We start from the raw sequence: 17,772 nt of genomic DNA on the forward strand, positions 1-17,772 counted from the left end.
ATTAGCTAAACTAATACCCTAAAGATTATATGGGCAAACGAACTCGTTAAAAATTTCAGCAGTTTGTGCAACAATGTTGAGAAATATAGGACACCGCTTTCTATTAGTAACAACTTGGCATAGACACGAGAGAAATTCCAGGAATAAATTACTGTATCATGAAATCTGTCTTGTGGTGAAGAGTTTGATCATCTGCCTCAAAGTAGTTTAAACAGAGTAGAAACTCACAGATCATGTGATGCATTATTAAAGCCATCATTACAACGTGAGCTAATGACTATTGTAAGCGGTTTATTAGTTCATATTTTACTATGTAATTTGTGCACATTTCTGCTTGAAAAACTCCAACAGAACAAGGACAGAGAAAGAGTTTTATTGCACTGAAATCTGCTGTCAGGTACATGCAGATCAGTACTGATAAAGCTAGGTCAAGTGCATAAAGGTTTAGGTGTGTGAGCAACACCAAATCATGGACGCATGTTGAGATGAGTTTGTGATTCAGAGTTTGGACTCCAGACCGCCGACACGACTGCTCTCACGCTCACACTGATCTACAAGCAGACAAACAACAAGGCATGACAATCATTAGAGAGAGTGTATGTAAGAAGCTACCTCCAGGAATACAATAAAATCCAAAGTTTTTATTTTACCAATTTGACAATACACAGGTGCTTTTTGCACCATCAGCCCAGTTTCTCTGTCCCCTTTTATTAAAGCAGACATAAAGGCTTTACACTAGGCCTACGGCGCTGACAATATGCAAAATTTGGGCAGGTTTTATCTCACCACTCATTTTTTATGAACCCTTGAATTTGACATATTTGACAACGGACAGATGCTTACTGCACCATCAGCCCAGTTCACTGCAAGTATTTTTTCCATGCAGTTTGATGATGTGTTAAACAGGACATGAAGGCGTCATACTAAGCATACTGCTGCTCTAACATATTGCAAAATTTGGTCTTAGTTTTGGTGGACAAAATCACCATGAGGGGCGCACCATTGGGCCAATGGTGCAATAAGTGCCACTGTGTATTGGCAAATATGCAACGTTGAAGGGATCATAAAAAAGATTGGTAAAGAAGAAACTTTAAATTATCTAATACAAAGTCCTAATGCCTCTTTAACTCACCAGCAAGGAGGAATAGAACGTGTTTTAAAATGAGCTGGAGGAACTTCACGAGGAACTTCAATTTAAAAAAAAAAAATGGTACAGCAAAAAATTTGGCATTGTATTCTAATCTTTTGTCCCAGAACTCGTAGTGCTGTGTGTGTTGCTCACCTAGCGCGTGTGTGTCCTGCTGCAGTAGTTTGGGTCCGGTGAGGCCGATGGCAAGCGCTCCGACCGGCGCCGTGATGAGAATCGCAAGAACCGCCACAGTCAAAACATCCATCCCATATTTCTGTAGCTGCTCGTCTCCAGTGCTGCGGGCCACGTCCAACGCCGTGGAGCCGATAGCTGCCTGAACACACACACGTGCGAGGTAATGAAACATGACAGCAGTGATGTCATTTCCTGTTAAGCTGATGGATTCAAAAACATGTCATTGGGTTCTCTGTAAATAAAGCAAAGAAAGCATGATTTCAATAAAGTTTTCATCAAGGCTCACTTGTACTGTGGCTTTAGGCATCCAGGCCAGAGATATAAAGATCTTTTCCTTCATATTAAAACCAGCAAACAGAACCACACAGAACGTCACCAACACGCGGACCAGCAAACCCACACACAGGGTGGCGACACCCAAACCTACAGACAGAAGAGACCCGATTTACAGTGATCATGTAAAGCGTAAAATTGTCCTTTAGTTCAAGCGACTCAGTAAACATACTAAATAATGGTTGAGTAACGATGTGAAAAACAGAAAATGTTTCTGAGATTTAGGGGATGTTATCATCTCTGAATAAGACAGCAGATTTAGGGTTAGTTGTAAAGTCCTTGAAATGACCAAAGCAACGTGTGCGTGAGATTCCCTGACTCTGACCGACAGTGTAAGCGCTGAGAGACGAGATGCTGATTTCTGCTCCGATCAGACCAAACAAGAGCGGCTGAAACACGTCCCAGAACCGGCCCACCACTGCCGCCACTGGAGCCTGGACACACACACACACACAGAGTCAGAAATATTGTAATATATCGGGGCAAAGAGCCCCAAAGGTCATTGGTTGAGTGTTTTGGGAAAGTGGCTAATTTTGGTCCATCGATGAAGACGGCACAATCTGTTGACTCAGAGTTGACCAGAACCTTAACTATGAAGGTACAGTGAGAGCAGAAGTGAAGAAGGTGTTTCACCTTGTGTTCTGCCCAGCTGAGTCCAGCGATGAAGGCCAGAACGAGTGTGCAGAGACCGCCGGCGCCGCCCAGACCCGCGGCCAGACTGCCAAACACACTGAACACGGACAGACCCAACAACAGACACGAGCGCCGCAACACCACATCTGACTGCACACACACACACACAGAGGTCATGTTTACTAGTTTGTATTCATCTGTGTGTGTGTGTGTGTGTGTGTGTGTGTGTGTGTGTGTGTGTGTGTGTGTGTGTGTCACCTGGTCATCGCTGGGGAAGAAATGAAGCAGGACTCCCATCACTCCTCCTGCCAGAACTCCTGCCAACACCTCCAGAACTCCTTTACCCACATTCATCCATGTGGATCCTTTGGTGAACAAACACTTTTTGGGTGTTTTCAGGATGGAAAATGACAAACATTTGAATCACTGTCGTGTGTGTGTGTGTGTGTGTTACCGGTTCCGAAGGCGACGCCCAGGCAGGTGGTGAATCCAGTGATGGCGAGAATATCATCAAAGCTCCCAGCGGCCATCAGAAGAGTGGGAATTCCTTTCTGAACACCAAATCCGTCCGACTGGAGGAGCAACATGGACGGAACCACCACAGCCGGAGAGACAGCGGCCAGAACAAAACTACACAGAGAATCAGATCCTTTCAGCTCTTAAGAGTGAATGTGAATCAGCTAACAGGATGCTGAACTCAAAATCCCCCACAGATCATTTATAATAGCTTGTCAAATTTGCCCCTATTTGGGTGTGAGCAAAAACACGCCGTTTTTGTGTGTGTCCCTTTAAATGCAAATGAGCTGCTGCTCCAGAAGAGGGCGGAGCTTTAACAGCGTGTAAGACTGATGCCAGGGTGCCTGGACCAAAAGGGCTACTCTTTGAGAAAACAAAGAAAATTACCATTTGAACTCTCTCTTGCAAAATAGCATCCCCACCCGAGACGCAATCACACTGAGTCAATCACACCTCAGCATCTGCCTTAATCTACATTTCACTCCCTTCACCCTCTCCCCCCATCTCTTCTCTCTACATACAGAGATGACCAATTCACCCAAAATCAATCTGGTTTAATGTGAACAATCATCAAAGAATGCTATACAATGTTTGGTATCGTTTGAAATGTCTCAGTGCAACTGGTACAACGGTCTCGTCTACATAAACGTAAACCAAAGGTATTAAAGGTTTTAAGAGTTTTAGAGATACTTTGGTTGCAATCATGGGTGTGTCCCTTTCCCAAGGTTTTGATCCAAATTACCTCCTGTTCCACAGCAAGGTGCGAACCCCTGAGGTCTGTAACCCTAGTCAATGCAAATTCTGATTGTAAATTCATGCCCCACATTGGGGGATGTTTTGTCTTGGTCTGAGTATTTAAAGAAATGTTGCAAAAGGCTCGGCGCGCTTCTGTATTCAGACGAGCCCTCATTGTTGGGTGTCCAGGACACTCAGCAGTGTGTATTTTCCTAATGTCAGGTATGCATCTTACTCTATTTCTGAGCATTTGATGTTTGGTATTGATCACCTTTGAATTGATTATGTAATTGGCATGATACATTTACCTGACTAATAAATTGTCACATTTGATTTATTCTGACTTACTCTGAAATTATTGACTTCAGTAGATTACAATGTATCCATTGTTACCGCAAATCTGCGTCAGGTTAGTAACGGACTAAAGTCCAGTTGAGTGGAGCATAGGGCACACTAACTGTGATTTTAGAGCTCCGACTAACGCTTGGCATTAGTTCAAGTGTACTTAGACTGTAATGGCTAAAAAGGGAATTCCGTTTAGGACATCTAATCGACCAACCTAAATAGGGTGAGCCTTACCTCTGTTTATTGTAATGTTACTCTAGCTAAGTGTACATGAGAAATCATGGCATAACCAAACCAAAGCTACTATAAGAGAAGTAATATTGGTCGGCTTAACAGTAGTAGTGGTTGTGACCTCTGACTAGAGTTAGTGTTACTCTAATTCAAGTGTATACAGATCTAAGGGGACTAAACCAAATACTTTTAGAGAAAGCAAGCATGAGAGCGGCACTCTATTAATATAGTCAATTACCTCTGTCTAGTGACCAAGACTGGCGAGTTTGTGTTCGTGGGCCCGCATATTAATGAATGGCCAGTGAGAGGACCCTGTGCGACACTGAGAACCGAATGAACAAGTACAATAAGAGTAAAGAGTTAAATAGAATATTTAAATGTAAAGCTAAATTATTATACAAATGACCAATAATCAATTGACATTCTAAACTAAATTCGAGGTCATAATAACATGGAGTCAGATAAGAGATTATTTGGAATTAAACTACTTTGCCACGCTGAAAAGACGGAACGCGCAAGAAACCTTCCCCGTCCTGTGGGAAACCGCCATTGGGCCGATTGGGCGGGCCTTACAAGCTCAACAACAACAAAGCTGGAGAATCTCACGCAGCCAAAATGAGGAAAGTGTTCAGCCTTACATTGTTCAAACCGGAGTCGACACTGATGGAGAGACTCAGGAAGAAGTTACAACTTTTAGACGTTTCTGAATGGTTAGTGGATAAATTGATGTAGTTGCTGTGGAGTTGATTCAACTCATCCACTAGCATGTGCCGTCATGTTCATCTTTTGTGTTGAATTGACCCTCGTTTGTGAAGCAGTCCGGCGTAAAATGACGGCATGTCAACAACATTATTTTAACATGATAACTAACAGAAGACAAACACTGAACGATTAAAATCTGTGAAAGACGCTCGACAAATGAAACAATCATCATAATGAATGTAGATCGGCTGTGTGTGTTACCCGAGCATGAAGCTCCATATCCAGGGCAATTCCAGCAGAAAATGAGACACTACAGCCACCGTACATGCCTCCAAAACACACGGACCGACAGCAACCCTCACACACACTGCCTTCAAACGCCGCAGGGCCTGGAACACACACACACACAGGGCCTAATATGAACACTCGCTATGAGCCAAATGCGAGTAAAAAGTTGTTTTTGGCAAGTGGGACAGTTGGCAGCCTTTCACGAAAGTTTAAGCCTTGCCTATCGAAAAATTTAAATGCAAGAAGACGTGAAAGGGAACTCGATTCATTACTGGTATGGGAGGTTTTCTGTGCGCAAACATCCAAAGTGCACATCCAGAAATCTGCGTCTCAGACAGTGCAAATACTGAATTGAACTCTCTTTCACATCTTCTTGCATTTGAAAATGCCCGTATTGGTGAGTTTCCTCGTAAACATAGTTTTGTCTTAAGTGAACGTAAGCATGAGAAAGAAAACGCATGTGTAACAGTATATTGGATCCGTGCATTCACTCTTAAAGTGACAGCAGCCTAATATATTCCTGCTGTCGTCTGTGTCTTTAATGTTAATCGAACAACAAAAGACAGAAAAATCACACTGATCTTGACTGAATAACTTTTGTAACTTTAATAAGGATTAATCTATGTTTAATTTATACAGTGAAGACTGCAATGTTATTTTACATTTGATTATTTTAATCAATTTCTGTACCTGAAAATTATGAATTTTCACCGGTATTTAAAATTTTAGTGTCATAACTGGCTGTTTTTACAAAAACAGTTTCATGGCTGGTAAAAATATTGATGGCGTTGTGCACATACGGCAGCGTTGAGTCCCAGACCGGCTCTGGTGAGAATCACAGCGAGAGACACGTTCCTGAGAGCCGCAGACCAGCTCTGATCAATGTACACAGCGTCTGTGATGTAGGGCACGTTACGCAACACCACACCGGCCAGCAGCATACCTGAAACACACACACACACACACACACAATATACAATATATATATGATCTCAAGATCACAGAATAGAGAGTCCATTCATACAAAAACAAAGCTATTGAATTTTAGGGCTGTGTATGGAAAAATCAAAATTATGACATAAAAATAAAAATAATGACTTAGTATATCAACTTTGACTTTGTCAGTTTTAACTTTTTATCTCATAATTATGATTAACTAATAATATCAACTTAGGACCATGAGAACGGCATGAGTTTTGTCTGTGTGTGTGTGTGTGTGTGTGAGTGTGTGTGTGTGAGTGTGTGTGTGTGTGTGTGTGTGTGTGAGTGTGAGTGTGTGTGTGTGAGTGTGTGTGTGTGTGTGTGTGTGTTTGTGTGTGTGTGTGAGTGTGTGTGTGTGTGTGTGTGAGTGTGTGTGTGTGAGTGTGTGTGTGTGTGTGTGTGTGTGTGTGTGTGTGTGTGTGTGTGTGTGTGTGTGTGTGTGTGTGTGTGTGTGTGTGTGTGTGTGTGTGTGTGTGTGTGTGTGTGTGTGTGTGTGTGTGTGTGAGTGTGTGTGTGTGTGTGTGAGTGTGTGTGTGTGAGTGTGTGTGTGTGAGTGTGTGTGTGTGTGTGTGTGTGTGTGTGTGTGTGTGTGTGTGTGTGTGTGTGTGTGTGTGTGTGTGTGTGTGTGTGTGTGTGTGTGTGTGTGTGTGTGTGTGTGTGTGTGTGTGTGTGTGTGTGTGAGTGTGTGTGTGTGTGTGTGTGTGAGTGTGTGAGTGTGTGTGTGTGTGTGTGTGTGTGTGTGTGTGTGTGTGTGTGTGTGTGTGTGTGTGTGTGAGTGTGTGTGTTTTACCCAGTAGAGCTGGTATTGGAGGTGTTCTGGGTAATCTGATGACACTGATGAGTTTTCCTCCACACACAGCCGACAGGAACAGAATCACCAGGCCGAAGAGATTCTGGCCCGGCAGACATGCAGGACCCGTCAGGGCCCAAACCACCCCGAACAACAGCACCCCCAACAGAGCTGAAAACACACACACACACACAAATATATAAACTATTATCGAACAGCTCTATATATAAAGTCGGATATATAACTATATAAACTATATTATCACATAAAGTTGGATATATAACTATATAAACTATATTATCACATAAAGGTGGATATATAACTATATAAACTATATTATCACATAAAGTTGGATATATAACTATATAAACTATATTATCACATAAAGTTGGATATATAACTATATAAACTATATTATCACATAAAGTTGGATATATAACTATATAAACTATATTATCACATAAAGTTGGATATATAACTATATAAACTATATTATCACATAAAGTTGGATATATAACTATATAAACTATATTATCACACAGCTCTTTATATAAAGTTGGATATATAACTATATAAACTATATTATCACATAAAGTTGGATATATAACTATATAAACTATATTATCACACAGCTCTTTATATAAAGTTGGATATATAACTATATAAACTATATTATCACATAAAGTTGGATATATAACTATATAAACTATATTATCACATAAAGGTGGATATGTAACTATATAAACTATATTATCACATAAAGTTGGATATATAACTATATAAACTATATTATCACATAAAGTTGGATATATAACTATATAAACTATATTATCACATAAAGGTGGATATGTAACTATATAAACTATATTATCACATAAAGTTGGATATATAACTATATAAACTATATTATCACATAAAGTTGGATATATAACTATATAAACTATATTATCACATAAAGTTGGATATATAACTATATAAACTATATTATCACATAAAGGTGGATATGTAACTATATAAACTATATTATCACACGGCTCTTTATATAAAGTTGGATATATAACTATATAAACTATATTATCACATAAAGTTGGATATATAACTATATAAACTATATTATCACATAAAGTTGGATATATAACTATATAAACTATATTATCACATAAAGTTGGATATATAACTATATAAACTATATTATCACATAAAGTTGGATATATAACTATATAAACTATATTATCACATAAAGTTGGATATATAACTATATAAACTATATTATCACACAGCTCTTTATATAAAGTTGGATATATAACTATATAAACTATATTATCACATAAAGTTGGATATATAACTATATAAACTATATTATCACACAGCTCTTTATATAAAGTTGGATATATAACTATATAAACTATATTATCACATAAAGTTGGATATATAACTATATAAACTATATTATCACATAAAGGTGGATATGTAACTATATAAACTATATTATCACATAAAGTTGGATATATAACTATATAAACTATATTATCACATAAAGTTGGATATATAACTATATAAACTATATTATCACATAAAGTTGGATATATAACTATATAAACTATATTATCACATAAAGGTGGATATGTAACTATATAAACTATATTATCACACGGCTCTTTATATAAAGTTGGATATATAACTATATAAACTATATTATCACATAAAGTTGGATATATAACTATATAAACTATATTATCACATAAAGTTGGATATATAACTATATAAACTATATTATCACATAAAGTTGGATATATAACTATATAAACTATATTATCACATAAAGTTGGATATATAACTATATAAACTATATTATCACATAAAGTTGGATATGTAACTATATAAACTATATTATCACACGGCTCTTTATATAAAGTTGGATATATAACTATATAAACTATATTATCACATAAAGTTGGATATATAACTATATAAACTATATTATCACATAAAGTTGGATATATAACTATATAAACTATATTATCACATAAAGTTGGATATATAACTATATAAACTATATTATCACATAAAGTTGGATATATAACTATATAAACTATATTATCACATAAAGTTGGATATATAACTATATAAACTATATTATCACATAAAGGTGGATATGTAACTATATAAACTATATTATCACATAAAGTTGGATATATAACTATATAAACTATATTATCACATAAAGTTGGAAATATAACTATATAAACTATATTATCACATTAAGTTGGATATATAACTATATAAACTATATTATCACATAAAGTTGGATATATAACTATATAAACTATATTATCACATTAAGGTGGATATGTAACTATATAAACTATATTATCACACGGCTCTTTATATAAAGTTGGATATATAACTATATAAACTATATTATCACATAAAGGTGGATATGTAACTATATAAACTATATTATCACACGGCTCTTTATATAAAGTTGGATATATAACTATATAAACTATATTATCACATAAAGTTGGATATATAACTATATAAACTATATTATCACATAAAGTTGGATATATAACTATATAAACTATATTATCACACGGCTCTTTATATAAAGTTGGATATATAACTATATAAACTATATTATCACATAAAGGTGGATATGTAACTATATAAACTATATTATCACATAAAGTTGGATATATAACTATATAAACTATATTATCACATAAAGTTGGATATATAACTATATAAACTATATTATCACATAAAGTTGGATATGTAACTATATAAACTATATTATCACATAAAGTTGGATATATAACTATATAAACTATATTATCACATAAAGTTGGATATGTAACTATATAAACTATATTATCACATAAAGTTGGATATATAACTATATAAACTATATTATCACATAAAGTTGGATATATAACTATATAAACTATATTATCACATAAAGTTGGATATATAACTATATAAACTATATTATCACATAAAGTTGGATATATAACTATATAAACTATATTATCACATAAAGTTGGATATATAACTATATAAACTATATTATCACATAAAGTTGGATATATAACTATATAAACTATATTATCACATAAAGTTGGATATATAACTATATAAACTATATTATCACATAAAGTTGGATATATAACTATATAAACTATATTATCACATAAAGTTGGATATATAACTATATAAACTATATTAGCACATAAAGTTGGATATTTAACTATATAAACTATATTATCACATAAAGTTGGATATATAACTATATAAACTATATTATCACATAAAGTTGGATATGTAACTATATAAACTATATTATCACATAAAGTTGGATATATAACTATATAAACTATATTATCACATAAAGTTGGATATATAACTATATAAACTATATTATCACATAAAGGTGGATATATAACTATATAAACTATATTATCACATAAAGTTGGATATATAACTATATAAACTATATTATCACATAAAGTTGGATATATAACTATATAAACTATATTATCACATAAAGTTGGATATATAACTATATAAACTATATTATCACATAAAGTTGGATATATAACTATATAAACTATATTATCACATAAAGTTGGATATATAACTATATAAACTATATTATCACATAAAGTTGGATATATAACTATATAAACTATATTATCACATAAAGTTGGATATATAACTATATAAACTATATTATCACATAAAGTTGGATATATAACTATATAAACTATATTATCACATAAAGTTGGATATATAACTATATAAACTATATTATCACATAAAGTTGGATATATAACTATATAAACTATATTATCACATAAAGTTGGATATATAACTATATAAACTATATTATCACATAAAGTTGGATATATAACTATATAAACTATATTATCACATAAAGTTGGATATATAACTATATAAACTATATTATCACATAAAGTTGGATATATAACTATATAAACTATATTATCACATAAAGTTGGATATATAACTATATAAACTATATTATCACATAAAGTTGGATATATAACTATATAAACTATATTATCACATAAAGTTGGATATATAACTATATAAACTATATTATCACATAAAGTTGGATATATAACTATATAAACTATATTATCACATAAAGTTGGATATATAACTATATAAACTATATTATCACATAAAGTTGGATATATAACTATATAAACTATATTATCACATAAAGTTGGATATATAACTATATAAACTATATTATCACATAAAGTTGGATATATAACTATATAAACTATATTATCACATAAAGTTGGATATATAACTATATAAACTATATTATCACATAAAGTTGGATATATAACTATATAAACTATATTATCACATAAAGTTGGATATATAACTATATAAACTATATTATCACATAAAGTTGGATATATAACTATATAAACTATATTATCACATAAAGTTGGATATATAACTATATAAACTATATTATCACATAAAGTTGGATATATAACTATATAAACTATATTATCACATAAAGTTGGATATATAACTATATAAACTATATTATCACATAAAGTTGGATATATAACTATATAAACTATATTATCACATAAAGTTGGATATATAACTATATAAACTATATTATCACATAAAGTTGGATATATAACTATATAAACTATATTATCACATAAAGTTGGATATATAACTATATAAACTATATTATCACATAAAGTTGGATATATAACTATATAAACTATATTATCACATAAAGTTGGATATATAACTATATAAACTATATTATCACATAAAGTTGGATATATAACTATATAAACTATATTATCACATAAAGTTGGATATATAACTATATAAACTATATTATCACATAAAGTTGGATATATAACTATATAAACTATATTATCACATAAAGTTGGATATATAACTATATAAACTATATTATCACATAAAGTTGGATATATAACTATATAAACTATATTATCACATAAAGTTGGATATATAACTATATAAACTATATTATCACATAAAGTTGGATATATAACTATATAAACTATATTATCACATAAAGTTGGATATATAACTATATAAACTATATTATCACATAAAGTTGGATATATAACTATATAAACTATATTATCACATAAAGTTGGATATATAACTATATAAACTATATTATCACATAAAGTTGGATATATAACTATATAAACTATATTATCACATAAAGTTGGATATATAACTATATAAACTATATTATCACATAAAGTTGGATATATAACTATATAAACTATATTATCACATAAAGTTGGATATATAACTATATAAACTATATTATCACATAAAGTTGGATATATAACTATATAAACTATATTATCACATAAAGTTGGATATATAACTATATAAACTATATTATCACACAGCTCTTTATATAAAGTTGGATATATAACTATATAAACTATATTATCACATAAAGTTGGATATATAACTATATAAACTATATTATCACATAAAGTTGGATATATAACTATATAAACTATATTATCACATAAAGTTGGATATATAACTATATAAACTATATTATCACATAAAGTTGGATATATAACTATATAAACTATATTATCACATAAAGTTGGATATATAACTATATAAACTATATTATCACATAAAGTTGGATATATAACTATATAAACTATATTATCACATAAAGGTGGATATATAACTATATAAACTATATTATCACATAAAGTTGGATATATAACTATATAAACTATATTATCACATAAAGGTGGATATATAACTATATAAACTATATTATCACATAAAGTTGGATATATAACTATATAAACTATATTATCACATAAAGTTGGATATATAACTATATAAACTATATTATCACACAGCTCTTTATATAAAGTTGGATATATAACTATATAAACTATATTATCACATAAAGTTGGATATATAACTATATAAACTATATTATCACATAAAGTTGGATATATAACTATATAAACTATATTATCACATAAAGTTGGATATATAACTATATAAACTATATTATCACATAAAGGTGGATATGTAACTATATAAACTATATTATCACATAAAGTTGGATATATAACTATATAAACTATATTATCACATAAAGTTGGATATATAACTATATAAACTATATTATCACATAAAGTTGGATATATAACTATATAAACTATATTATCACATAAAGGTGGATATGTAACTATATAAACTATATTATCACACGGCTCTTTATATAAAGTTGGATATATAACTATATAAACTATATTATCACATAAAGTTGGATATATAACTATATAAACTATATTATCACATAAAGGTGGATATGTAACTATATAAACTATATTATCACAAAGTTGGATATATAACTATATAAACTATATTATCACATAAAGTTGGATATATAACTATATAAACTATATTATCACATAAAGTTGGATATGTAACTATATAAACTATATTATCACAAAGTTGGATATATAACTATATAAACTATATTATCACAAAGTTGGATATATAACTATATAAACTATATTATCACATAAAGTTGGATATATAACTATATAAACTATATTATCACATAAAGTTGGATATGTAACTATATAAACTATATTATCACAAAGTTGGATATATAACTATATAAACTATATTATCACAAAGTTGGATATATAACTATATAAACTATATTATCACATAAAGTTGGATATGTAACTATATAAACTATATTATCACATAAAGTTGGATATATAACTATATAAACTATATTATCACATAAAGTTGGATATATAACTATATAAACTATATTATCACATAAAGGTGGATATATAACTATATAAACTATATTATCACATAAAGTTGGATATATAACTATATAAACTATATTATCACATAAAGGTGGATATGTAACTATATAAACTATATTATCACATAAAGTTGGATATATAACTATATAAACTATATTATCACATAAAGTTGGATATATAACTATATAAACTATATTATCACATAAAGGTGGATATGTAACTATATAAACTATATTATCACACGGCTCTTTATATAAAGTTGGATATATAACTATATAAACTATATTATCACACGGCTCTTTATATAAAGTTGGATATATAACTATATAAACTATATTATCACACGGCTCTTTATATAAAGTTGGATATATAACTATATAAACTATATTATCACATAAAGGTGGATATGTAACTATATAAACTATATTATCACATAAAGTTGGATATATAACTATATAAACTATATTATCACATAAAGTTGGATATATAACTATATAAACTATATTATCACATAAAGTTGGATATATAACTATATAAACTATATTAGCACATAAAGTTGGATATGTAACTATATAAACTATATTATCACAAAGTTGGATATATAACTATATAAACTATATTATCACATAAAGTTGGATATGTAACTATATAAACTATATTATCACAAAGTTGGATATATAACTATATAAACTATATTATCACAAAGTTGGATATATAACTATATAAACTATATTATCACATAAAGTTGGATATGTAACTATATAAACTATATTATCACATAAAGGTGGATATATAACTATATAAACTATATTATCACATAAAGTTGGATATATAACTATATAAACTATATTATCACATAAAGGTGGATATATAACTATATAAACTATATTATCACATAAAGTTGGATATATAACTATATAAACTATATTATCACATAAAGTTGGATATGTAACTATATAAACTATATTATCACAAAGTTGGATATATAACTATATAAACTATATTATCACAAAGTTGGATATATAACTATATAAACTATATTATCACATAAAGTTGGATATGTAACTATATAAACTATATTATCACATAAAGGTGGATATATAACTATATAAACTATATTATCACATAAAGTTGGATATATAACTATATAAACTATATTATCACATAAAGTTGGATATATAACTATATAAACTATATTATCACATAAAGGTGGATATGTAACTATATAAACTATATTATCACACGGCTCTTTATATAAAGTTGGATATATAACTATATAAACTATATTATCACATAAAGTTGGATATATAACTATATAAACTATATTATCACACAGCTCTTTATATAAAGTTGATATATAAATATATCATCCGCACACACAGGCTTTAGTAAACTCAAGTAATATATAGTATATATATTAAATCTCAACTGTTTGATTGTTTATATCATTGCAAAATGTAACTATATTACCGTCTAATCTGATAAATGCGACTATAAGGCATGAAGATATGCAGATATTATGAACATTAACACACACACCTTTGGTAATGACAGAAGCAGTGAAGCCATGTGGTTTGGGGCAATTCTGGAGTTTACCACAGAAACTTGATGGTTTTGATGCTGTTTTCTGACCTGAGAGAAACACACACACACACACACACACACACACACACACACACTGTTGTTGTGAATTACTACAATATACTGTGTTTGTGTGTAAGTGTATCCTTTAAACATTATCATAAGGTTTGCTAAATTATGCATTAACTGCAATGAGTCAGTTATATATATATATATATATATATATATATATATATATATATATATATATATATATATATATATATATATATTTTTTTATAGCACTGATTAATCTTTGTTAATGTTAGTAAATAAAAATACAATTCTTGGTTTGTTCATGTTGGTTTACAGTCAATTAACAAACATTAAAGGATAAAAATGTATTAGTAATGCTGTAGAACTATTGCTTATTGGTAGTTCAGATTTACTAATGTGGTCAACCAATGTATGTGTGTTGTGTCTATGTGCATGTGTGTGTATTGCATACGTGTGTTGCATGTGTATTGTGTGTTGTATGTGTATAGTGTGTTGTGTGTTGTGTATTGTGTACTCACAGGTTTCTGTTTGTTCTGCTGAAAGTATTTCCTCACCCATTTCTCACCTCAGACGATCAGGTGTCTGTAAGTGAACTTTGACCTATGTGAACCTACACACACACACACACACACACACACAGTTTAATTATTAAAGCATGTTGATTCCTTGTTATTTTGCGCTATTCTACTTCATACATCACATTTTTTAGTTATTTATCTTAACAAAACATGAAACTGAAATTCAGAGTTTGTCTTTCAACACTTTATTTCAAAAGATAATGAACAAAAAAATCATATTTTCTTGAATGTAGTAAAAAGTAAAAATCAAAAATCTAAAGAAAATCTAATCTATTGTTTTTATATAGGCTACAGCTAGTCAGAAATATTGCAACTTCACACTAACCCTAACCCTAACTTATTGCATTTTTACAATTTAAGAAAACACGAATGAACATGAATATAAATCAATGTCTGTCTCACCTGTTGAAAGCTCTGAGAGAAGCAGCAGACGACCAGCGACTGATTCACACACACACACACACACACTGATTCACACACATGAGACTCACAGCACATGACATGTGTGAATCAGTGTGTGTTCATCACAAGAGCTCTGGTCATCACAGCATCTGATGAACACCTTCCATCACGGTGCAGAAGGTGTGTGTAACGTCACACGTCACTCACGGTGTTTGTTTTAAAGTCCTGATGTTTACGTCCGTTTGTTCCTGTTTATAGTCGAGCTGTCTGTGCCATAAGTGTGATACATGTTCAGTGCCGCCGGTGCCCGTGTGTGTGAACATCATCTGACCCGCAAACCACTTCCATTTATAGTCACCGACTGCCAGTGTGTATATACACTGTGTGTGTGTGTGTGTGTGTGTGTGTGTGTGTGTGTGTGTGTGTGTGTGTGTGTGTGTGTGTGTGTGCAATATATAAAGACATTCTGTCTATTCACCATCATGAACATCTCTCTCACACACACGTTTGACTTGCAGGAAATCAGACTGAAGTAGAATCACAGTAATCAATGAAAATAAGAGATTGTTTCATGTTGGAACTGCTTAGAAACATTCTGTTAACGGTGTTGACAGCAATGACTGGAGTCTCACAGACACACACACACACACACACACACACACACACACACACACACACACACACACACAGTGTTATTGTTGTCTGTACAGCATCTGTGTGTCAGCAGCGCTCGTCTCATCTGGACAAACGCCACAACATTCATCTGCTGCATTGTAGTTTGACGTTCCTGATCAGAGACAGTCGTTACATCCACACGTGAAGGAACGAGTGAACGAACAAATCAACGAATCAAGCTGAAGAAATCACAGTTCTCTCACAAAACCACATATAATTGTCACTGTCAGTAACTGTGAATTACAGCACGTCAAACGATACTGTTAATAACAACACAAAGATGACGATACATGCGGTGAATCACAAGACTTTATTATTATTATAATACTGCTGGTTATAGATACACGGCAGATGACACAAATCTACAAAACAACACGCAATATGTGTGTATGATTGATGTGTGAAATGCAGTGTGTGCGATAAACTCGACTGGTCGCATGTGGACAGAGCGAGAGAACATGCATGCTGTGCTCAATATGAGTGAAGAAATCGAAATGTGATAATGTAGCTGTCATCTGAATACTGTGCCTGAAAACATAACAATTACAGTAACTTCATTACTGGATTCTGAATCTGGAACAGCGTTACATCATGTATTCCGTTACAACTCTGCCCTGACCTCGTGTCCTAACCAGACGACCTGCACGATAAGAGCCGCTTTTTCCATGTTAATACAAACTATGACAACAATAATCTCAGGTACTGATGATGTGCTTTAGTTAATGTTTAAAGTGTGTAATGTGA

General features: G+C 31.4%; 1 protein-coding gene across 1 annotated transcript; it reads right to left on the reverse strand.

Annotated features, from left to right (window-relative positions):
• Positions 1 to 97: 97 nt before the first annotated feature.
• On the reverse strand, positions 98 to 17,117 carry LOC137009179 (sodium/hydrogen exchanger 9B2). The gene is made up of 13 exons (XM_067371167.1): positions 16,354 to 17,117; positions 15,892 to 15,983; positions 15,296 to 15,388; positions 6,879 to 7,049; positions 5,908 to 6,050; positions 5,081 to 5,208; positions 2,745 to 2,920; positions 2,549 to 2,655; positions 2,291 to 2,440; positions 1,983 to 2,091; positions 1,611 to 1,747; positions 1,283 to 1,463; positions 98 to 551 (listed from the first exon to the last, which is right to left on the reverse strand). The coding sequence occupies exons 2-13, from the start codon at positions 15,929 to 15,931 to the stop codon at positions 499 to 501; spliced, it is 1,488 nt and encodes a 495-aa protein (XP_067227268.1). The 5' UTR covers positions 15,932 to 15,983; positions 16,354 to 17,117; the 3' UTR covers positions 98 to 498.
• Positions 17,118 to 17,772: the final 655 nt, after the last annotated feature.

The sequence above is a fragment of the Chanodichthys erythropterus genome, chromosome 20, assembly GCF_024489055.1.
Source record: "Chanodichthys erythropterus isolate Z2021 chromosome 20, ASM2448905v1, whole genome shotgun sequence".
Taxonomy (NCBI): Eukaryota; Metazoa; Chordata; class Actinopteri; order Cypriniformes; family Xenocyprididae; genus Chanodichthys; species Chanodichthys erythropterus.